This window comes from Lynx rufus, unplaced genomic scaffold, assembly GCF_022079265.1.
Source record: "Lynx rufus isolate CCGP_SWC_20201006 ecotype Redwood Valley unplaced genomic scaffold, mLynRuf1.p SCAF_16, whole genome shotgun sequence".
Classification (NCBI taxonomy): Eukaryota; Metazoa; Chordata; class Mammalia; order Carnivora; family Felidae; genus Lynx; species Lynx rufus.
In genome coordinates, this window is record NW_025814830.1 from 1,493,223 (window position 1) to 1,516,397 (window position 23,175).

At 42.2% G+C, this 23,175-nt stretch overlaps 1 protein-coding gene and 1 pseudogene across 1 annotated transcript; one reads left to right on the top strand and one right to left on the bottom strand.

Annotated features, from left to right (window-relative positions):
- Nucleotides 1-26: 26 nt before the first annotated feature.
- Nucleotides 27-11,394, bottom strand: LOC124511676 (KRAB domain-containing protein 5-like). Its single transcript, XM_047079063.1, has 4 exons — nt 11,341-11,394; nt 10,870-10,993; nt 10,283-10,375; nt 27-37 (listed from the first exon to the last, which is right to left on the bottom strand). The coding sequence occupies exons 1-4, from the start codon at nt 11,392-11,394 to the stop codon at nt 27-29; spliced, it is 282 nt and encodes a 93-aa protein (XP_046935019.1).
- Nucleotides 11,395-12,351: 957 nt separating this feature from the next.
- On the top strand, nt 12,352-12,543 carry LOC124510848 (cytochrome c oxidase subunit 7C, mitochondrial-like; annotated as a pseudogene).
- The last annotated feature ends 10,632 nt before the right edge of the window (nt 12,544-23,175 follow it).

Below are 23,175 nucleotides of genomic sequence, written 5' to 3' on the forward strand. Positions count from 1 at the left end.
ATCCATAAAATTTGGGGTTTTGAAATTCAGTTGCTGCCTGTAATAAAAAAGCTTGGACACAGTCAGGGTGACCGCAAGGTTCTGACAGAAACTGGGGACACAAGAGGGATGATTAGTTGCTCTTTAATCAGGTTTCCCCTTAAGAGTGGGGGTCATGAACTTTAAGCTCTGGGGCTACAGAATGGGAAAACCCCATATTCATTCTGTCCTTCAGAACTGAAAGGCTACAGGGAGCAAAACAGCGCCACCTAGTAGAGGCCACTGCCACTTACACCAAAACCCACACCCTTGCAATCTGGAGGTGCATTTCCACTGGAACAATTTAACCTGAGAATCAGCACAGCAGGCCTCTCCCCCAAAAGACCAGCACAAACAACTCACTTGCACCAACTCTACACTAACAGACTTCACCTCTAGGGGAAATAGGATCTAACTTCTCTTTTATTTCTATTCTTTATTGTTTATTATTATTTTCTTCATTTATTTTCTTATTTTTTCAATTCCCTTTGTTACTTTTTAGTATTTTTTTAAGTTTTTTTACATTTTTAATTGTTTGTTTGTTTGTTTGTTTAGATCAAGCTTGGGAGGGGCAGAGAGAGAGGAAGACAGAAATTCCAAGCAGGTTCCAGGCTGTTGGCACAGAGCCTGATGCAGGACTCAAACTCACAAACTGTGAGACCATGACTTGAGTTCAAATCAAGAGCTGGATGCTTAACTGACTGAGCCACCTAGGTGCTCTTATTTTTAATTTTTATATATACATATTATTTTTATTTTGATCTAATTAGTTGTTTTCATTTCATTTTATTATATTTTATTTTATTCTTGGATCTAGATTCTCTTAACAAGCAGAAAAAACACACAAGATCTAGTTTGTTTTTTCATTTTGTTTTGTTTTGTTTGTTTTCTTTCTTTTCTTTCTCTCCTCTTTTCCTTTCTGGACAAAATGATGAGATGGAGAAACTCATCCCAAAAGAAAGAACAGGCAATAGAACTCACGGCCAGGAATTTAATCAACACAAATACAATTAAAATGTCTGAACTAGAATTTAAAACCACGATTATAAGAATACTAGCTGGGGATGGAAAAAAAAAAAAGCATAGAAGACACCAGAAAATCCCTTTCTGCAGAGATAAAAGAACTAAAATTTAGTCAGGCCAAAATTAAAAATGCTATAACTAAGATGCAATCTCGGATGGATGCCATGACATGACAGTGAGGATGGATGAAGCAGAGTAGTAAATCAGTGATATAAAAGATAAAATTACATGGGAATGCAAGCTGGTGCACCCATTCTGGAAAACAGTATGGAGGTTCTTCAAAAAATTAAAAATAGAACTACCCTACGACCCAGCAATAGCACTACTAGGTATTTATCCAAGGGATACAGGTGTGCTGTTTTGAAGGGACACATGTACTCCCATGTTTATAGCAGCACTATCAACAATAGCCAAAGTATGGAAAGAGACCAAATGACCATCGATGGATGAATGGATAAAGACGATGTGGTGTATATATATATATATGTATGGAGTATTACTCAGCAATCAAAAAGAATGAAACCTTGCCATTTGCAACTACGTGGATGGAACTGGAGGGTATTATGCTAAGTGAAATTAGTCAGTCAGAGAAAGACAAATATATGACTTCACTCATATGAGGACTTTAAGAGACAAAACAGATGAACATAAGGGAAGGGAAATAAAAATATATAAAAACAGGGAGGGGGACAAAACATAAGAGACTCTTAAATATGGAAACAGAGGGTTACTGGAGGGGTTGTGGGAGGGGGGATGGGCTAAATGGGTAAGGGGCATTAAGGAATCTACTCCTGAAATCATTGTTGCACTATATGCTAAGTGATGTGGATGTAAATTTAAAAAAATAAAATTAATACAATTAAATAAAATTAAATAAATGATAAAATTATGGAAAATAATGAAGCAGAAAAAAGAAGGAAACACAGGCAAAAGATCACAATACAAGACTTAGAGAAATCAGCAACTTAGTAAAGAATTACATTCGTATCATAGAAGTCCCAGAAGATAAAGAGAAAGAAAAGGGGGCAGAAGGATTATGTGAGCAAAGTATAGTTGAAAACTGCCCTAATCTGTGGAAGGACACAGACATCAAAATCCAAGAAGCACAGAGAACTTCCATTAAATTCAACAAAAGCAGACCATCACCAAGACATATCATAGTCTTGCCATAGGCCACAATTAATGACTTAGGAAACAACATATGTTGGCAAGGATGCAAAGAAAGGGGAACCCTCTTGCACTGTTAGTGGGAATGCAAACTGGTGCAGCCACTCTGGAAAACAGTATGGAGGTTCCTCAAAAAGCTTAATATAGAACTTCCCTCTGACCCAGCAATTGCACTCTTAGGTATTAACTAAAAGGATACAAAAATACAGATTCGAAATGATGCAGGCACCACAATGTTTATAGCAGCATTATCAACAACAGCCAAACTATGAAGAGAGTCCAAACGTCCATCAAGTAATGAATGTATAAGGAAGATACAGTGTGTATGTGTTTATATAGAATGGAATATTACTCAGCCATCAAAAAGAATGTACTCTTGCATTTGCAATGATGTGGATGAAACTAGAATGTATTATACTAAGTGAAGTCCATTACAGAAAGACTAATACTATATGATTTCACTCATATGTGGAATTTAGAAACAAAACAGATGAACATATGGGAAGGGGGTGGAAGAGGAGAGAATTTTATTGGCAAAGTGCATAAAGCTGATTCATATTTGAGTTACACTCACATTATCCAAGAATGTAATGAGTTGAAATTTATCCTATAACAAAATACACATGTGGAAACGAAACCACAACTAACTAATACTGTGGAAAGTCACAAATAAATGGAAGCTGATTACTATGGAATTGCAAAAACAAAGTAAGACAAAATTTAACCCAAAAAATTCTACATAAAAAAGATGTATTATTTAAAAGGAAACCTACTATGTATACAACTATAATTTTTTTTTTTTATGAAGTTTATTGACAAATTGGTTTCCATACAACACCCAGTGCTCATCCCAAAAGGTGCCCTCCTCAATACCCATCACCCACCCGCCCCTCCCTCCCACCCCCCATCAACCCTCAGTTTGTTCTCAGTTTTTAACAGTCTCTTATGCTTTGGCTCTCTCCCACTCTAACGTCTTTTTTTTTTTCTCCCTTCCCCTCCCCCATGGGTTCCTGTTGAGTTTCTCAGGATCCACATAAGAGTGAAACCATATGGTATCTGTCTTTCTCTGTATGGCTTATTTCACTTAGCATCACACTCTCCAGTTCCATCCACGTTGCTACAAAAGGCCATATTTCATTTTTTCTCATTGCCACGTAGTATTCCATTGTGTATATAAACCACAATTTCTTTATCCATTCATCAGTTGATGGACATTTAGGCTCTTTCCATAATTTGGCTATTGTTGAGAGTGCTGCTATGAACATTGGGGTACAAGTGCCCCTATGCATCAGTACTCCTGTATCCCTTGGGTAGATTCCTAGCAGTGCTATTGCTGGGTCATAGGGTAGGTCTATTTTTAATTTTCTGAGGAACCTCCACACTGTTTTCCAGAGCGGCTGCACCAATTTGCATTCCCACCAACAGTGCAAGAGGGTTCCCGTTTCTCCACATCCTCTCCAGCATCTATAGTCTCCTGATTTGTTCATTTTGGCCACTCTGACTGGCGTGAGGTGATACCTGAGTGTGGTTTTGATTTGTATTTCCCTGATAAGGAGCGACGCTGAACATCTTTTCATGTGCCTGTTGGCCATCTGGATGTCTTCTTTAGAGAAGTGTCTATTCATGTTTTCTGCCCATTTCTTCACTGGGTTATTTGTTTTTCGGGTGTGGAGTTTGGTGAGCTCTTTATAGATTTTAGATACTAGCCCTTTGTCCGATATGTCATTTGCAAATATCTTTTCCCATTCCGTTGGTTGTCTTTTAGTTTTGTTGGTTGTTTCCTTTGCTGTGCAGAAGCTTTTTATCTTCATAAGGTCCCAGTAATTCACTTTTGCTTTTAATTCCCTTGCCTTTGGGGATGTGTCGAGTAAGAGATTGCTACGGCTGAGGTCAGAGAGGTCTTTTCCTGCTTTCTCCTCTAAGGTTCTGATGGTTTCCTGTCTCACATTTAGGTCCTTTATCCATTTTGAGTTTATTTTTGTAAATGGTGTGAGAAAGTGGTCTAGTTTCAACCTTCTGCATGTTGCTGTCCAGTTCTCCCAGCACCATTTGTTAAAGAGGCTGTCTTTTTTCCATTGGATGTTCTTTCCTGCTTTGTCAAAGATGAGTTGGCCATATGTTTGTGGGTCTAGTTCTGGGGTTTCTATTCTATTCCATTGGTCTGTGTGTCTGTTTTTGTGCCAATACCATGCTGTCTTGATGATGACAGCTTTGTAGTAGAGGCTGAAGTCTGGGATTGTGATGCCTCCTGCTTTGGTCTTCTTCTTCAAAATTCCTTTGGCTATTCGGGGCCTTTTGTGGTTCCATATGAATTTTAGGATTGCTTGTTCTAGTTTCGAGAAGAATGCTGGTGCAATTTTGATTGGGATTGCATTGAATGTGTAGATAGCTTTGGGTAGTATTGACATTTTGACAATATTTATTTTTCCAATCCATGAGCAGGGAATGTCTTTCCATTTCTTTAAATCTTCTTCAATTACCTTCATAAGCTTTCTATAGTTTTCAGCATACAGATCCTTTACATCTTTGGTTAGATTTATTCCTAGGTATTTTATGCTTTTTGGTGCAATTGTGAATGGGATCAGTTTCTTTATTTGTCTTTCTGTTGCTTCATTGTTAGTGTATAAGAATGCAACTGATTTCTGTACATTGATTTTGTATCCTGCAACTTTGCTGAATTCATGTATCAGTTCTAGCAGACTTTTGGTGGAGTCTATCGGATTTTCCATGTATAATATCATGTCATCTGCAAAAAGCGAAAGCTTACTTCATCTTTGCCAATTTTGATGCCTTTGATTTCCTTTTGTTGTCTGATTGCTGATGCTAGAACTTCCAGCACTATGTTAAATAACAACGGTGAGAGTGGGCATCCCTGTCGTGTTCCTGATCTCAGGGAAAAAGCTCTCAGTTTTTCCCCGTTGAGGATGATGTTAGCTGTGGGCTTTTCATAAATGGCTTTTATGATCTTTAAGTATGTTCCTTCTATCCCGACTTTCTCAAGGGTTTTTATTAAGAAAGGGTGCTGGATTTTATCAAAGGCCTTTTCTGCATCGATTGACAGGATCATATGGTTCTTCTCTTTTTTTTTGTTAATGTGATGTATCACGTTGATTGATTTGTGAATGTTGAACCAGCCCTGCATCCCAGGAATGAATCCCACTTGATCATGGTGAATAATTCTTTTTATATGCTGTTGAATTCGATTTGCTAGTATCTTATTGAGAATTTTGGCATCCATATTCATCAGGGATATTGGCCTGTAGTTCTCTTTTTTTACTGGGTCTCTGTCTGGTTTAGGAATCAAAGTAATACTGGCTTCATAGAATGAGTCTGGAAGTTTTCCTTCCCTTTCTATTTCTTGGAATAGCTTGAGAAGGATAGGTATTATCTCTGCTTTAAACGTCTGGTAGAACTCCCCTGGGAAGCCATCTGGTCCTGGACTCTTATTTGTTGGGAGATTTTTGATAACCGATTCAATTTCTTCGCTGGTTATGGGTCTGTTCAAGCTTTCTATTTCCTCCTGATTGAGTTTTGGAAGAGTGTGGGTGTTCAGGAATTTGTCCATTTCTTCCAGGTTGTCCAATTTGTTGGCATATAATTTTTCATAGTATTCCCTGATAATTGTTTGTATCTCTGAGGGATTGGTTGTAATAATTCCATTTTCATTCATGATTTTATCTATTTGGGTCATCTCCCTTTTCTTTTTGAGAAGCCTGGCTAGAGGTTTGTCAATTTTGTTTATTTTTTCAAAAAACCAACTCTTGGTTTCGTTGATCTGCTCTACAGTTTTTTTAGATTCTATATTGTTTATTTCTGCTCTGATCTTTATTATTTCTCTTCTGCTGGGTTTAGGCTGCCTTTGCTGTTCTGCTTCTATTTCCTTTAGGTGTGCTGTTAGATTTTGTATTTGGGATTTTTCTTGTTTCTTGAGATAGGCCTGGATTGCGATGTATTTTCCTCTCAGGACTGCCTTCGCTGCGTCCCAAAGCGTTTGGATTGTTGTATTTTCATTTTCGTTTGTTTCCATATATTTTTTGATTTCTTCTCTAATTGCCTGGTTGACCCACTCATTCGTGAGTAGGGTGTTCTTTAACCTCCATGCTTTTGGAGGTTTTCCAGACTTTTTCCTGTGGTTGACTTCAAGCTTCATAGCATTGTGGTCTGAAAGTATGCATGGTATAATTTCAATTCTTGTAAACTTATGAAGGGCTGATTTGTGACCCAGTATATGATCTATCTTGGAGAATGTTCCATGTGCACTCGAGAAGAAAGTATATTCTGTTGCTTTGGGATGCAGAGTTCTAAATATATCTGTCAAGTCCATCTGATCCAGTGTCTCATTCAGGGCCCTTGTTTTTTTATTGACCGTGTGTCTAGATGATCTATCCATTTCTGTAAGTGGGGTGTTAAAGTCCCCAGCAATTACCACATTCTTATCAATAAGGTTGCTTATGTTTATGAGTAATTGTTTTATATATTTGGGGGCTCCGGTATTCGGCGCATAGACATTTATAATTGTTAGCTCTTCCTGATGGATAGACCCTGTAACTATTATATAATGTCCTTCTTCATCTCTTGTTACAGCCTTTAATTTAAAGTCTAGTTTGTCTGATATAAGTATGGCTACTCCAGCTTTCTTCTGGCTTCCAGTAGCATGATAAATAGTTCTCCATCCCCTCACTCTCAATCTAAAGGTGTCCTCAGGTCTAAAATGAGTCTCTTGTAGACAGCAAATAGATGGGTCTTGTTTTTTTATCCATTCTGATACCCTATGTCTTTTGGTTGGCGCATTTAATCCATTTACATTCAGTGTTATTATAGAAAGATACGGGTTTAGAGTCATTGTGATGTCTGTATGTTTTATGCTTGTAGTGATGTCTGTGGTACTTTGTCTCACAGGGTCCCCCTTAGGATCTCTTGTAGGGCTGGTTTAGTGGTGACAAATTCCTTCAGTTTTTGTTTGTTTGGGAAGACCTTTATCTCTCCTTCTATTCTAAATGACAGACTTGCTGGATAAAGGATTCTCGGCTGCATATTTTTGCTGTCTAGCACCCTGAAAATCTCGTGCCAATTCTTTCTGGCCTGCCAAGTTTCAAAAGAGAGATCAGTCACGAGTCTTATAGGTCTCCCTTTATATGTGAGGGCACGTTTACCCCTTGCTGCTTTCAGAATTTTCTCTTTATCCTTGTATTTTGCCAGTTTCACTATGATATGTCGTGCAGAAGATCGATTCAAGTTACGTCTGAAGGGAGTTCTCTGTGCCTCTTGGATTTCAATGCCTTTTTCCTTCCCCAGTTCAGGGAAGTTCTCAGCTATAATTTCTTCAAGTACCCCTTCAGCACCTTTCCCTCTCTCTTCCTCCTCTGGGATACCAATTATGCGTAAATTATTTCTTTTTAGTGTATCACTTAGTTCTCTAATTTTCCCCTCATACTCCTGGATTTTTTTATCTCTCTTTTTCTCAGCTTCCTCTTTTTCCATAACTTTATCTTCTAGTTCACCTATTCTCTCCTCTGCCTCTTCCATCCGAGCTGTGGTGGTTTGCATTTTGTTTTCCATTTCCTTTAAAGCGTTTTTCAGCTCCTCGTGCCTGTTCATTAGTCCCCTGATGTCTGTAGCAAGAGATTCTCTGCTGTCCTGTATGCTGTTTTCCAGCCCAGCGATTAATTTTATGACTATTATTCTAAATTCACTTTCTGTTATATTATTTAAATCCTTTTTGATCAGCTCATTAGCTGTTGTTATTTCCTGGAGATTCTTCTGAGGGGAATTCTTCCGCTTGGTCATTTTGGATAGTCCCTGGTGTGGTGAGGGCCTGCAGGGCACTTCCCCTGTGCTGTGGTGTATAACTGGAGTTGGTGGGCGGGGCCGCAGTCCGACCTGATGTCTGCCCCCAGCCCACCGCTGGGGCCACAGTCAGACTGGTGTGTGCCTTCTCTTCCCCTCTCCTAGGGGCGGGATTCACTGTGGGGTGGCGTGGCCCGTCTGGGCTACTTGCACACTGCCAGGCTTGTGATGCTGGGGATCTGGCGTATTAGCTGGGGTGGGAAGGCAAGGTGCACGGCGGCAGGGGGGGCAGGCTTAGCTCGCTTCTCCTTAGGTGATCCACTTCAGGAGGGGCCCTGTGCAGCTGGAGGGAGTCAGATCGCTGCCGGAGGTTTGGCTCCGCAGAAGCACAGAGTTGGGTGTTCGCGCGGAGCGAGCAATTTCCCTGGCCGGAGCCGGTTCCCTTTGGGATTTTGGCTGGGGGATGGGCGGGGGAGATGGCGCTGGTGAGCGCCTTTGTTCCCCGCCAAACTGAGCTCTGTCGTCCGGGGGCTCCGCAGCTCACCCTCCCTTTGTCCTCCAGCCTTCCCGCTTTCTGAGCAGAGCTGTTAACTTATGACCTCCCAGACGCTAAGTCGCGCTTGCTGTCGGAACACAGTCTGTCAGGCCCCTCCGCTTTTGCAAGCCGGACTCGGGGGCTCTGCTTGGCCGGCGAGCCGCCCCTCCGCCCCGGCTCCCTCCCGCCAGTCCGTGGAGCGCGCACCGCCTCGCCGCCCTTCCTACCCTCTTCCGTGGGCCTCTCGTCTGCACTTGGGTCCGGTGACTCTGTTCTGCTAATCCTCTGGCGGTTTTCTGGGTTATTTAGGCAGGTGTAGGTGGAATCTAAGTGATCAGCAGGACGCGCGGTGAGCCCAGCGTCCTCCTACGCCGCCATCTTCTCTACTCCCTCACAACTATAATTTTTAACAGTGACTGTGTACCCATGAAAAACAAGCATTTTGAATTAGACATGTCTTCATTGATAGTAAAATTATAAAGAATATTCATTAAAATCCACCATGAAAAGCTATGATAAAAATTTTTATAAATAAGCACTTATAAGACATGAAAAATATATTGCTATTAATATATTCCTCCTCATACAGAGTTTAAGGCTATAATCCCACATTTAGAACCAAGCAGAAAAACAAAAACTTTTCATTTCTAAACAGACAAATACCATCAAAGTTGTGAAATATGTTGACAATCACTTTAGAAAAATTAAATATTTGGGATTAAATTCAGATACATTCTGAGGAAAGTAGAAAAAATCGTACTGATTAATTTTTCCTGAAGTAAAATTACATGTATGAACAAACCTTTTTTATTCAATCAGAATTTTACTAATTATCTATTTTACTTCTTATAAAGCACATGCCAATGTCATAGCAGAATTTTTTATTTAATAAATCAGAAATGAATCTCATATATATATAATTAGAAAGTAAAAAGTATATGACAAAGTCATAGGAACTTCTTATAAGACAAAATTATGAAATGATGCAATTATTAAGAAACAAGTTAACAATTGAGAATTTATTTTACACTGTGAGTTCTAAGTTTTAATGTTCTAGTTCCCCTATGGCATTAATTTATATAAGATTCTAAGAAACAAAAAGATACATTAAATGATTTCATCATTGAGGAATGAAACACATGGAGTGGAAATTTCTAGTTTTAGCTAATACAAAAAAAAAATGAACTTTTGAAGTGAAATAAAGGACTAGATTCTCTCATTTTAGGGAGGTGTTTTGTTATCTGATGAAATTACCTAACACCATTCTGTGTAAAACCTTTGTAACATTGGAAATCATAGATCAATAAACACATGATATTGGTCTCCACTGTTCCAGGATTTCTATACCAAACCACAATATGCCCACACTACCCTGACACACTTCTCACAGGAGGCAAAGCAGAATTTAGAAAGGCTTTAGCATAAAGTTCCTCATAAATATGGAGATTTCCCCGGGGCCCTCAAAGCAATGGAGCAGCTCTCAGAATATGGAGGCCCTCACGCTGCAAGGAAAGTCTCCTGGCCCTCGCAGGGGACAGGATGGGCCATCACTGGAGCTAAAGTCAAATCCTTACAGAACATAGAGCATGATAATGTTGGATACCAGATGTCCTATCATGAGAGGGAGAGACCTAAAACTAGGCTTCTCAAACTTTTATTCAAGGAGAGCTACTGGAACCACATTTTAAGGTCTATCTTCCTCCTTCACATTTGGACCCCACCTCTGTCATCTGCTTCATTCATTCAACCTACCTGGGTGTGAGGCTACCTTCTCCTTTCTCTTCACTCCCCATAGCTCCTTCTTTTGCTCCAAAAAGATGTCTAGGTCTGGCTTAGACACAAGACCTGTTTAGTAGAAAAAAGAAATGAGTATTGTTAGAGATTCTAACTTTCAATCCAGTATTGCACTCAGCAGATAAGAGAGGACATTGTAAAATTCTAAGAAATGATTTCCCAAAGGCTGTTACCCAATAGCCCCTTTAGAACACATAGGAGGGATTTCCAATGTTCAGATCTTGACCTCCACTTCCAAGTACTAGACACAATGATAAAGAGTGGAAATTGGTGTTTGAGATGTGGGCAGGACCATTTTATGTCACTTAATGTTTAGAATTGCCACTAATCTACAGAAATGATGCTACTCTAAGGAAGAGGAAGCTAAAGCTGAAAAGGAAACATCATGAAGATATTTCTTTACATCTACAAACTCCTACTTCTTTCCCTTACTGCAGGGATCTGAATCCCAGTCATGCAAAGAAGAAGCTTCCAAGAGACTGTCTTCAAAGGAAGGAACAAAACCCTGAGTGTGGTTTGGGAAGTCTGGAGGGAGTTATCCTCACCCAAAAAGAGGAGGTGTCCATGGGTCTCTAACATCACATCCCTGTATAGTTCCCCCTGAATGTGATTTATGAATCTCCATTCCTGAGAGAATTCTATGGCCACATCTCTGAAGGTCAGCACTCCCTGCAACAAATACCACAGTTACCAAGTGGACACAGGCAGAGTTCATAATGGTACCTATGATGAAAGAGGGAGTTAATGTCACCAGCTAGACGCCAAGACCTGACCTTTACTGCTTACCTGCTTGTACCCGCTGACCTTAGCCCCTCATTTTACTTAACCTCTTCTTTCTGTCTTATCTTTTACTTCAGGCCATAGTCTCATGGTCATAGTCTCCCATGAGGGAAATAGAAACTAACAAAAGGTAATGACTGCCCTGAGGAAGAGCTTGGGCAGGCCCAGGTTGAGCTTACTCCCCACTTATATCTAAGCAGATCAACTATGGAGTAACTCATGGAGTGAGGACTTGCCTTGACCTCATTGTAATACCAAAATCTCCACGTAAGGAGGAGCACAAACCTCATTTACGTAATATACGAAGCATGATAGAACTGGTTGTTTTTTTTTTTTAAGTTTATTTATTTATTTTGAGAGAGAGAGAGTGGGAGAGGAGGGGAAAGAGAAGTAGACAGAGAATCCTAAGCAGGCTCTGTGCTGTCCATGCAGAGCCTGATGCAGGGCTCAAACCCACAAAACTGTGAGATCATGACTTGAGCTGAAACCAAGAGTCGGACACTTACCTGACTGAGCCAACCAGGTGCCCCTCGAACTTCTTTCTTTTTAAAAAAATTTTTAATACTTATTTTTGAGAGAAAAACAGAGCACAAATGGAGGAGGGAGAGAGAGAGAAGGAGACAGAATTTGAAGCAGCTCCAGGCTCTGAGCTGTCAGCATAGAGCCCGACATGGGGCTTGAACTCACAGACTGGACTGCGAGAGCATGACCTGAGCAGAAGTTGGTCACTCATCTGACTAAGCCTACCAGGTGCCCCTAGAACTGCTTTCTCAAGGCTCATGTGTGACCTTATGCCCAACTCTACATAGATGATAAAGCTCCCCTTTCCAAATATCTGTCCTAACCTTAAATAAAAGGAAATCATTCCCCCTTACTCTGTGAGTCTGTTTTAGAAGTTATTCCCTGTGGGGGTGCCTGGGTGGCTCCGTTGGTTAAACATCCAACTCTTGATTTCCCTTGGGTCATGATCTCACAGTTCATGAGTTTGAGCCCCACATGGGGCTCAGCACTGATAGCAAGGAGCCTGCTTGGGATTTTCTCTCCCTCCCTCTCTCTCTGCCCCTGCCCCACTGGTACTATCTCTCTCTCTCAAAATAAACGAACTTTAAAAAAAAAAAAAAACAACCTTACCCCTCTGTTTCTTACACACCAGGGAACAACAGTGTCTTGAAAAGAGAACTTGGTATGCTGATGTTATTCCTACCATCTGGAATCTCTGCGCCTTTCACAGAACTTCCAACAGCACTATGTTGGGACAGAGCATCCAAGGGTTCACAACATCTGTGGTCCATAGGAGCCACTATGAGGAGGGCCCAGGGAAGAATTTGCCATTTTCAGTGGAAAACAAGTGACAGTTACTAATTATGATGACTATGTATTTTGGATCTGGATTTGCTGCCCCCTTTTTTATGGTAAGACACCAACTGCTTAGCAAATAAGGATGTTTTCATTAATCCATTACACAGATGTGGAAAGGAACATTTTAAGAGGTGGAGTCTCTTTGAAAAATGGATCAAACTCTTGAATACAACATACTCAATATGTTTGTAAATAAATTTATGGCATTACTTCTTAATGCCTCTTTTCTGAAAAAATAAATAAACAAAAAAGTTATTCCCTGTGATCTCCTTTTTGGCTGCACATGAAGTTTCCTTTGTGTGTGATATGCCCCAATTCGAGAGACCCCCCCCCCCAAAAACAAACCACCAGAGTCCAGAGTCAAAGCCAAGCGGCAAGGGTCGTTTATTGCAGGTTCGAACCCGGTCCTCCGCGCACTCATTGCCGGTGACGCTAAGAGGCCCCGAGCAAGGCTCTTACAGCTTCTTTTATAGACAGGCACAAACAAGTTAGGGATTTTTTGCGGTTACAGAGCTGTTATTGGTTGACATTTAAATTTGAACGCTCAGCAGAACTTGTTTGGTTCCCGCCTTTATTTCAAACCACTCAGCAGAACTTGATTGGTTCCCGCCTTTATTTCAAACCACTCAGCAGAACTTGTTTGGTTCCCGCCTTTAGGTCAGACTACAACCGGGCATGCCCTGGCTGGTTTCGGGAATGGCTGGGGGGGGGGGGGGCGGGGGGGGGGGTCTTTTCTTTGCAGTTGTGAGTACACCTGGTAATTTTTCTCTTAGTCTCTCATGTGACAACCCCATGTGGTGTAGTTTCTACCTGTGACTCACCAGGAAGTAAACTCATGCTAGTTCAGTTATAGTAAAAAAAAAGTGGTTCTGACTTAAGTGAGTTTCACACTTTCTGCAGTGAGATAATTTTTAACACAGTCCCATATGCTCTAATGTATTCTCTAACTTAAAAAAATTTTTTTCTTAATGTTTATTCATTTTTGAGAGACACAGAGAGAGAGCGCGCGCATACACAAACACACACACACACACACACACACACACACACACACGAGTGGAGGAGGGGCAGAGAGAGAGAGGGAGACACAGAATCCGAAGCAGGCTCCAGGCTCTGAGCTCTGGGAAGGGACGGGGCTCAAACTCACAAGCTGTGAGATCATGACCTGAGCTGAAGTCAGACGCTCAACTGACTGAGCCACCCAGGCGCCCCATGTATGCTCTAACTTTAAGGTAAGAACTGTTACAGACATACACCTTTTCTGAGTACTATGTGATGAGGTTTTGGGGGTCCAGGGGGAATAGTGGGGCTCCCAGGGTCCGGAGCCATGGCCAAGAAAGAATCTTGAAGATGTCTTTGCTGCAAAAAGGTGATTTTACTAAAAGCACAGGGACAGGACCCATGGGCAGGAAGAGCTGCCCGGGGACTGTGAGGAGAGACTGGTTATATATACACTATCGAGCTGGGGGGAGGTAATGTCCAGGGGAAGTTTTCAGTGAGACTTTCATATCCTAAAGAAGACCCACAGGCTACTGGAAGCCTTATCTATTGTCAGGCTAAGGTTGTTTGCCCTCTAGCAAACCATTAGCATTAAAACTAGGAAGTTCCTGGAGAAATGTTTTATTCTGCCAGCCTCAAGTATCTGTCAATGGGCTGCAGGTTATAGGGAAATTTAGTTCTATCCGCCATTTCCTTCTGCCTTTGTTTCCCCCATCACTATGGAGAGGGGATGTTGGTGCTCCAGAAAACAGTCTACAGGTTTCTGGAGATTAGGCTGTTGATAAGATTGCCTTTTTCTCGGTGATTTACTAAGATATTTGTAAACAGATGGAGACTCAGGTCCTTCAAGACTATGATCTCTATCAGTTAACCATTTGGTTTTTTTTCCTCTTTCCTTTGTTCTTGGGCAGCCAGGAGTGCCCTGAGGAATATCACACCTGGGGGTCAGGCAGTATTTGTGGCCTGTCAGCTTGCCTCATGCTCCCTCATCACTATGGTTATATCATACAGTATAATTTGTGTCTATTTCTTTGATAGAAAGTTTTGTGGTGAGTTACAAATATACTTATCAAATTCTAATCTGAATTAGACTTTCACAAGAGCACATTGGAGATGTTGTTAAAATGCAAATTTTATTCAGGAGTTCCGCCCTGGGATCTGAGTCTGAATTTTTTTTTTTTTTAGTTTATTTATTTATTTTGAGATAGAGAGAGAATGAGAGAGAGAGAGAGAAGCAGGGAAGTGGTAGAGAGAGAGGGAGAGAGAGAATCCCAAGCAGGCTCTGCACTGTCAGCACAGAGCCCAATGTGGGGCTTGATCTCATAAATAGTGAGAACATACCCCGAAGCTGAAGTCAGATGCTCAACCAACTGAGCTACCCTGGCACCCACTGAGCCTCCATTTCTTTCTTTTTTTTTTAACATTTATTTATTTTTGAGACAGAGAGAGACAAAGCATGAATGGGGGAGGGTCAGAGACAGGGAGACACAGAATCTGAAACAGGTTCCAGGCTCTGAGCTGTCAGCACAGAGCCCACTCGGGGCTCGAACTCACAGACCGCGAGATCATGACCTGAGCGGAAGTCGGCCGCCCAACCGACTGAGCCACCCAGGTGCCCCTGAGCCTGCATTTCTTCCAAGGTATTAGCCTATGGGCCAAGGGATACATTTTTGAATAGTAAAGAGTTGAACTCCCAGGCAAGAATTCTTGGAGGACTTGGAACTGAATGGGTTTTGATGAGGAAAACAAAGGCAAGAGAAGTGTAGCCAAAATTAAATTTACAACTTGCAGCCCACTCACTGATAGATACCTGAGACAGGCAGAGTTGACATTCCTCAAGGAACTCATGGCTGCCTTAATGTCGGTGTTTTGCTACAGAGTACAGGCAATCTTATCTTGCCAATAGCCAGACCTCCAAGGTCCAGTAAACTCCACTTCAGCATAAAAAAAATTCCTTCAAAACTTATGTTATCTCTCCTCCCCTAACTAAAAAGTATAGAACCAGTCACTCTTCACAATCCCAGTACAAGCTCTTTCTGCCCACGGGTCCTGTACCTGTGCTTTAATTAAAACACATTTTTGCACCAAAAACATCTCAAGAATTTTTTCTTGGCCTTTTGCTCTGGAACCCAAACTTCAAATCACATTAGGTTTTATAGCAATTACAGGTTCTACTAGAAGAGCAAGAAAGGCAACAACAAGCCTTCTGAGCATTTCCTATTTACTACATAGTATGTGACAGTTTTCATAAGTTAATAAAAACATAGATAATCTAAGACAGCAAACACATTATTCTATTTGTATGCAAATATTTTTAAAAAATTTTTAACGTTTATTCATCTTTGAGAGACAGGGAGAGACAAAGTGTGAGTGGGGGAGGGGCAGAGAGAGAGGGAGACACAGAATCCAAAGCAGGCTCCAGGCTCCAAGCTGTCAGCACAGAGCCTGACACAGGGCTTGAACCCCCGACCGTGAGATCATGACCTGAGCCGAAGTCAGTCGCCCAACTGACTGAGACACCCTGATGCCCCTGTATGCAAATATTTTGTCAAACATCCAGTACATGGAGTGGATCAGTCTTTTTTGTTTTTTAGTGTTTATTTGTTTTGAGAGAGACAGAGAGACAGAGAGAGAGTACGCAGGGGATGGGCAGAGAGAATCCCAAGCATGCTCTGTGCTGTCAGCCCAGAGCCCGAGGTGGGGGCTGGATCTCATGAACCCTGAGATCATGACCTGAGCTGAAACCAAGAGTCAGACATTTCACCAACCACCCAGATGCCACTCAATCATTTCTTTTGAAGGCCATGGATTTTTGCTCTGTCTTCTTCAATTTTGACTTCTCAAATTTCTCAATCCCAGCCATATTGGGTTTGTCAGACATGGTTGCAGAGGAAGCAGAGTAAGTCTCATGAGCAGGTCAAGTCTAGTCTGTGCAGTGACGACCACCAAGTGCCTAAAGATTTTATGTTTAAGTAATCTCTACACCCAAGGTAGGGCTCGAAATCACAACCCTGATTTCGCTCCACCAACAGAACCAGCCAGGTGGCCCTCTACAGGTACTTTCTTATGTTAAAGAAGACTTACAGGATCCTGGAGGTTTGGTTACTGTCCAGCTAAGGTTGCTTTATGTCTTGAGAAAAGCATTAACATTAAAGCACTTGTGAATTCCTTGAGGAATATCTTACTCTGCCAGTCTCAACTATTTATCAGGGGGCTGCAAGTCAGAAGGAAATTTAATTTTATCTACATTTCTTTTGTCTTTGTTTTCCTCATCAGAAACTACAAGCAAAGGTAACTTGAAAGAAGTTTCCAGTTTAAAGGTGATAATTTCTGCACATCGCAGTAAATCCACCTAAGATCCTTAGGAATGATTGAGAGGAAAAAATATGAACTTTAAAGGGGAAATATCGGGGCGCCTGGGTGGGTCAGTGGGTTGAATGTCCGCCTGGCTGGTCCAGTGGGTTGTGTGTCTGCCTTCGGCTCAGGTCGTGATCTCGCAGTCAGGGAGTTTGAGCCCCGCGTCAGGCTCACAGCCTGGAGCCTGCTTCGGATTCTGTGTCTCCCTCTCTCTCTGCCCCTCCCCGCTCACACTCTGTTCTGTCTCTCAAAAATGAATAAATGTTAGAAATATTTTTTTAAAAAAATTAAAAAAAATTAAAACAAAATAAAGGGGAAATATCTACCAGAGAGCCCCAAGCCAAGTAAAAGAAGTTATCATCTATAATGAAAGAAATTGATATCAGTGCCTAAGTCAGACTAAAGGACCTATTATCACTGGTGTGTTCTTGTGGACAGCAAAAAATAAATCAGAATATAAATCAAATTACGAGCATATGGTTGATTTATACAAAGTTCAATCACCTACAATCTCTATGTCCTGTAATATTTAATGTATTTTAAATAAAGTATCCTTTTCACATTCTGAACAGCGGGACTCCCTTTTTATTTGAGAACCTTCTGAGTTATCCTGGGTCTCATATCCATCCTGTTTATTTGTGCATTTTCTTAATCCTGGTCTACACAGAGCTAATAAAGCATCTAGATGGGACCTAAATGTGAAATGGTTTTCTTGACTGATATCCCAGGACCAGACCCCATCAGCAATAGGAATCTTGGATTCAAGGCCTTCCCCTGTGAATCTGTCACAAAGGGAATATTTTCAATACTTGTAGGACTTTAACTCAAAGCGACAATTGTTGATGTGCTATTGGAGGCCAGGCTGGAGAAGGGAGAGAAGGCTCTGGGATATACAGGAGACGTGTTCTAAAGACCTAACCTTAAGTATCATTTTTAAAAAGGTGTAGGGGCGCCTGGGTGGCTCAGTCGGTTAAGCATCCGACTCTTGGTTTCGGCTCAGGTCATGATCCCACGGTTCATGAGTTCAAGCCCTGTGTTGGGCTCTGCACTGACAACACTGAGCCTGCTAGGGATTCTCTCTCCTCTCTGCCCACCCCCCACTCATGCTCACACTCTCTCTCTCTCTCTCTCTCTCCAAAGAAATAAACTTGAAAAATATAGTACTTTAAAAAATAAATAAAATGGCTTAAAAATGAGGTGAACACATAAGGCAGAAATATCAGAGCTAGAGGAATCAACATTTGCAATTTCTAAAAGCACGGAATTTCAGGAGACAATGATGACACAGCCTGTGACGTGGGACATGCGGCTTACCAGAGAACTGGCCATTGCTTCTTTCACCTCGTCCTCTAGATTCCTTTCTCAGAAGCTATTTGGGGAGAAATCACCGCTACATCAGGAGAAAATGCCTTCAAAGCCACCAGCTGACTCTCTTCACGTGTAAAGCGCTCGCCTGCAGGCAGGACTTGGAAATGCAGAAAACGCCCAACTTCCTAGTCCTTTGTGTCCTGAGCTCTCAGAAACTGTGAGCTTTTACTTGGAGGCCGATCCCTGCCTTTTCCTTCTCTACTTTCGGGGGCGTCCTGTCCCACAGATGCTCACAAACTCAACTCAAGCGTAGGAAGACTGTGCTGCCTGGACCTGATCCTCCCAGACTCGTGTAGAGGAGACCCTGTTACCTCTCCTTGAGCCAAAGCTTGCCCTCAACTCTCCTAAATTCATGGGAATCCTTCCTGCTTAACCCTGGCCTCACTTAGAATCACCTGGAGCAGTTGTAATTAAAACAACACTGTTGTTTCCCCCCACACCAACTGACGGGGGAGGGCACCAACAACGATGGTGTTTGAAACTCCACACGTGAACCTATTGGGAAGCATTTGGGGAAGTGACCAGACGGAAAACTAACCATGGCTATGGTTGTTGTCCAAATTTTTTTTTTTAATTCTTATTAACATTTATTTATTTTTTGAGAGTCAGAGAGAGACTGAGCACGAGCAGGGGAGGTGCAGAGGGAGGGAGACACAGAATCGGAAGCAGGCTCCAGGCCTGTGCTGTCAGCACAGGGCCCGATGAGGGTTCAAACCCAAACCCACAAACCATGAGATCATGACCCGAGGTGAAGTCAGTCACCCAACGGACTGAGCCACCCAGGTGCCCCGATTGTTGTCCAAATTTAAATTCATGCCTTCTCCACTGATCAGAGTTTTCTGGGGATTTACACATTCCCCCCTCTTCTACGCAGAGGGAGCCTTCCAAATGGAGATTTCTTTTATAAATGTAAATGTCTCTTTCAAAGGAAACTTCTGTGTTTCAGAGATTTCCCTTTGTCTGCTGTTTCTTAAAATAACAAGCCTAGGGGCACCTGGATGGTTCAGTCAGTTAAGTGTCTGTCTTCGGTTCAGGTCATGATCTCTCAGTCCGTGAGTTCGAACCCCGTGTTGGGCTCTGTGCTGACCACTCAGAGTCTGGAGACTGTTTCAGATTCTGTGTCTCCCTCTCTCTCTGCCCCTCCCATGCTCATGCTCTCTCTCTGTCTCTCAATAATAAATAATAATTGTTAAAAAACAATTTAAAAATAAAATAACCAGCCTAACCTAACCCATGTTTTGGGGTGGCAAAATGCTTTCCTTCAGTAGGTAAATGCCAATTTTCATAAGTAACTGCCAAACAGTTCTCGAAAGTAAATGTAACTTTTACACTCCTATCTGCAATACATGAGAATTCTAATTCCTCTACATTTTCATGGAAAGTGGTATTATCCTTTTGTCTTAATTTTAGCCATTCTAGAAAATATTAAGTGGTTTCTCACTATAAAATATGAAGCGGCCTTGCTATATTTGTCCTGGTGACTGAGAAGACTGTGTAGGAGAAGAAACGTTTTGTTTTTGCATCTAGATTCCTTGGCTGATCTAATAATCAAACTGACATAAGACAGATTTGATAAAATTTGGAAGTGAGGTTCATGAGCAAATTGCCAAGAAAAAATTCTTGAGACGTTTTTGGTGCAAAAACGTGATTTTGTTGAAGCACAGGTACAGGAGCTGTGGGCAGAAAGAGCTGCACTGGGCTTGTGAGAAGTGACTGATTATATAACTTCTAAGTTTGTGGAGGAAGGGGGGTTAGAGATGATGTAAATTTCTAAGGAATTTTGAAGCAAGGCTTTCCAGACCTTGACGGGCTAGCTGTTGTTAAGAGGTTACTTTTAAGTCTTTGATATGATATAAACATGAAGGCAGCCATGAGTTCCTTGGGGAAGAGTCATGCTCAGCGGTCTCAGGTGTCCATCAGTAAGTAGGCTGCAAGCTCTAAGGAGATTTAAGCTACATTTCTCTTTGCCTTTGTTTCCCACACCTGATTAACAGGACAAAAATTTAAGTTCTTAATTACAGGAATCCTAAAGATATGAGGCTTAAAAACAGGCGATTCATGTTTATATGCCATGCTGACTTAACAAGAAGGGGGTGATATGCCGCGATTCGAAAGACCCCCGAAAACAAACCACCAGAGTCCAGAGTCAAAGCCAAGCGGCAAGGGTCGTTTATTGCAGGTTCGAACCGGTCCTCCGCGCACTTGTTGCCAGTGACGCTAAGAGGCCCCGAGCAAGGCTCTTACAGCTTCTTTTATAGACAGGCACAAACAAGTTAGGGATTTTTTGAGGTTACAGAGCTGTTATTGGTTGACATTTAAATTTGAACACTCAGCAGAACTCGATTGGTTCCCGCCTTTATTTCAAACCATTCAGCAGAACTTGACTGGTTCCCGCCTTTAGGTCAGACTACAACCGGGCGTGCCCTGGCTGGATTCGGGAACGGCGGGGGGGGGGGGGGGGGGGGGGGAGATCTTTTCTTTGCAGTTGTGAGTACACCTGGTAATTTTTCTCTTAGCCTCTCAGGGGGTAGGGATTTACAGTTTCAAAAAGGGGGTAAGTAGGGGTACCTGGGTGGCTCAGTTGGTTGAGCATCCGACTTTGGCTCAGCTCATGATCTCAATGTTCGTGAGTTCAAGCCCTGCATCAGGCTCTGTGCTGACAGCTTGGAGCCCGGAGTCTGTGTCTCCCTCTCTCTCTGCCCCTCTCCCACTCATGCTCCCTCGCAAAAATAATAAACATTACCAATAATAATAATAAACAAATGGGGGAAGTACATCCACAGGGAAATGGAAAGAAGAAATATTTGGTAAACTAATATTTGCCATGCCAGGCAGGTAACTCTTTCTAATATAAAAATTTGTCTTGGGGAGGGTGGGTGATGGGTATTGAGGAGGGCACCTTTTGGTATGAGCACTGGGTGTTGTATGGAAACCAATTTGACAATAAATTTCATATATTGAAAAAAAATTTGTCTCTGGAGGGCACCTGGGCAGCTCAGTCGCTTAAGCATCTAACTTTGGCTCAGGTCATGATCTCACAATTCATGAGTTCAAGCCCCGTGTCAGGCTCTGTGCTGACAGCTCAGAGCCTGGAGCCTGCTTTGGGTTCTGTGTCTCCCTCTCTCTCTGCCTCTCCCCTGCTCTCTCTCTCTCAAAAATAAACAAACATTAAAAAAAAATTTTTTTGTTTAAATTTTCTCTGGTGTAAACTCTCTTCCTGATAGAGTGATAGCGGTCCCCCATCTAATTTCTTTTTGGTATATAGATCAGCCTCAGAAAAGAAGAGAATCCTTCTATTTGCAGCAACAGAATAAAACTGGAGGACATTTTGTTAGGTTAAATAAGCCACATAGAGAAAAATAGACACTGTTTGAAACTACATATATGCAGGATCTTAAAAAAGTTAGAATCATAAAAGTGAAGATTAGCAATGTTTGTTGCCAGGAGCTGAGGGTGGGGAAAATGTTGAGATGTTGGTCAAGTGGTAAAAAGGTTCACTTATGCAGGATGTGTAAGCATGCAACATCAAATGTACATCATGGTGACTATAGTTAATAATAGTGTATTGCACGCTTGAAATTTGCTGGGAGAGGGCATCTGAAGCATTCCCACCACACACACACACACACACACACACACACACACCTTAACTACAGGAGGTAAGGGACATGATCATTAGCTTATCTTGTTGGAGAAATGAATAAAGTACGCCAAAGATGGCAGATGCGGCTAAAACAAACTCTGGTCTCTAGATTAGAGATCCCTCCGGGTTCTTCTTCCTTTGTTTGCTGCACGTGCAACCCTCCCCCCCCCCCCCCCCCCCCGCCACACACACACACACACACACACACACACACAAATGCGGAGGCTTACAAGTATAAATTACCCTTCCTGCTCGCATCTGGGGCTCAGATCTTTGGAGAAACAATCTCCTCTGAGCCCATCGGTGTTAAATAAATCTCTGATCCACCAAGATCTCCGAGTGCCGCTTGATTTTTCCGCCAGCGTTCCAGCCTGGTTCCGAAACAGATTGTGGCGATCTTTTTTTTTTTTTTAAGAGTTTATTTTTAAGTAATCTCTACACCCAAACGTGGGGCTCCGACTCATGACCCCAAGATCAGGATTCACATGCTCTTCTAACGGAGCCAGCCAGGTGCCCAACTGTGTTAATCATTTTGTAGCTAGTGCAGAGTGGGGAAGGACATCTGGTTCCGGGGATCCCAAACAGACAGGGATTGTTTTGTTTTGTTTTGTTTTTAAATGTTTTATTTAATTTTATTTTTTAGAGGCAAAGAGAGAGAGGGGGAGACACAGAATCCGAAGCAGGCTCCAAGCTCTGAGCTGTCAGCACAGAGCCCCACGCGGGGCTAGAACACACAAACTGTGATCAGGACCTGAGCCAAAGTCGGATGCTTAACCGACTGAGCCTCCCAGGCACCCCCAGACCAGGTTTGGCCACTAGCTGCTGACAAAATCCAAGGCAGAAGAGCAGTGGTGGAACAGGAAAGGGATTTCCTTCAGTGGGACCAAAGGGGATATGCAGGTGAGCCGAACTCTAATTTCCAAACATCTGCTCTCCTTATCCTGTGAAGTGTATGCCTTCACTCTGAAATCCTAGACCCCTATCGATATGGGGAACAAAGGCGAAAAAAAAAATCAATCTCCTTGCAACTTGCAGCCCATTGACAAACCTTGAGACAGACTGAGTGATCTTCTAGGAACTCAAGCACCTCCATGTTAATAGTTTGCTAAGGGCAAAAGGTAATCTTTTCCTTCCTTCCTCCCTTCCTTCCTTCTGAAGGACAGAGAAAGCAAGCAGGGGAGGGGCAGAGAGAGAGAGGGAGAGAGAGAATCCTAACCAGGCTCCACCCTGTCAGCCCAGAGCCTGACATAGGGCTTGAATTCACAAACTGTGATATGACCTGAGCTGAAACCAAGAATCTGCCACTTAACCAACTGAGCTACCCAGGCACCTCAGCAATCTTTTG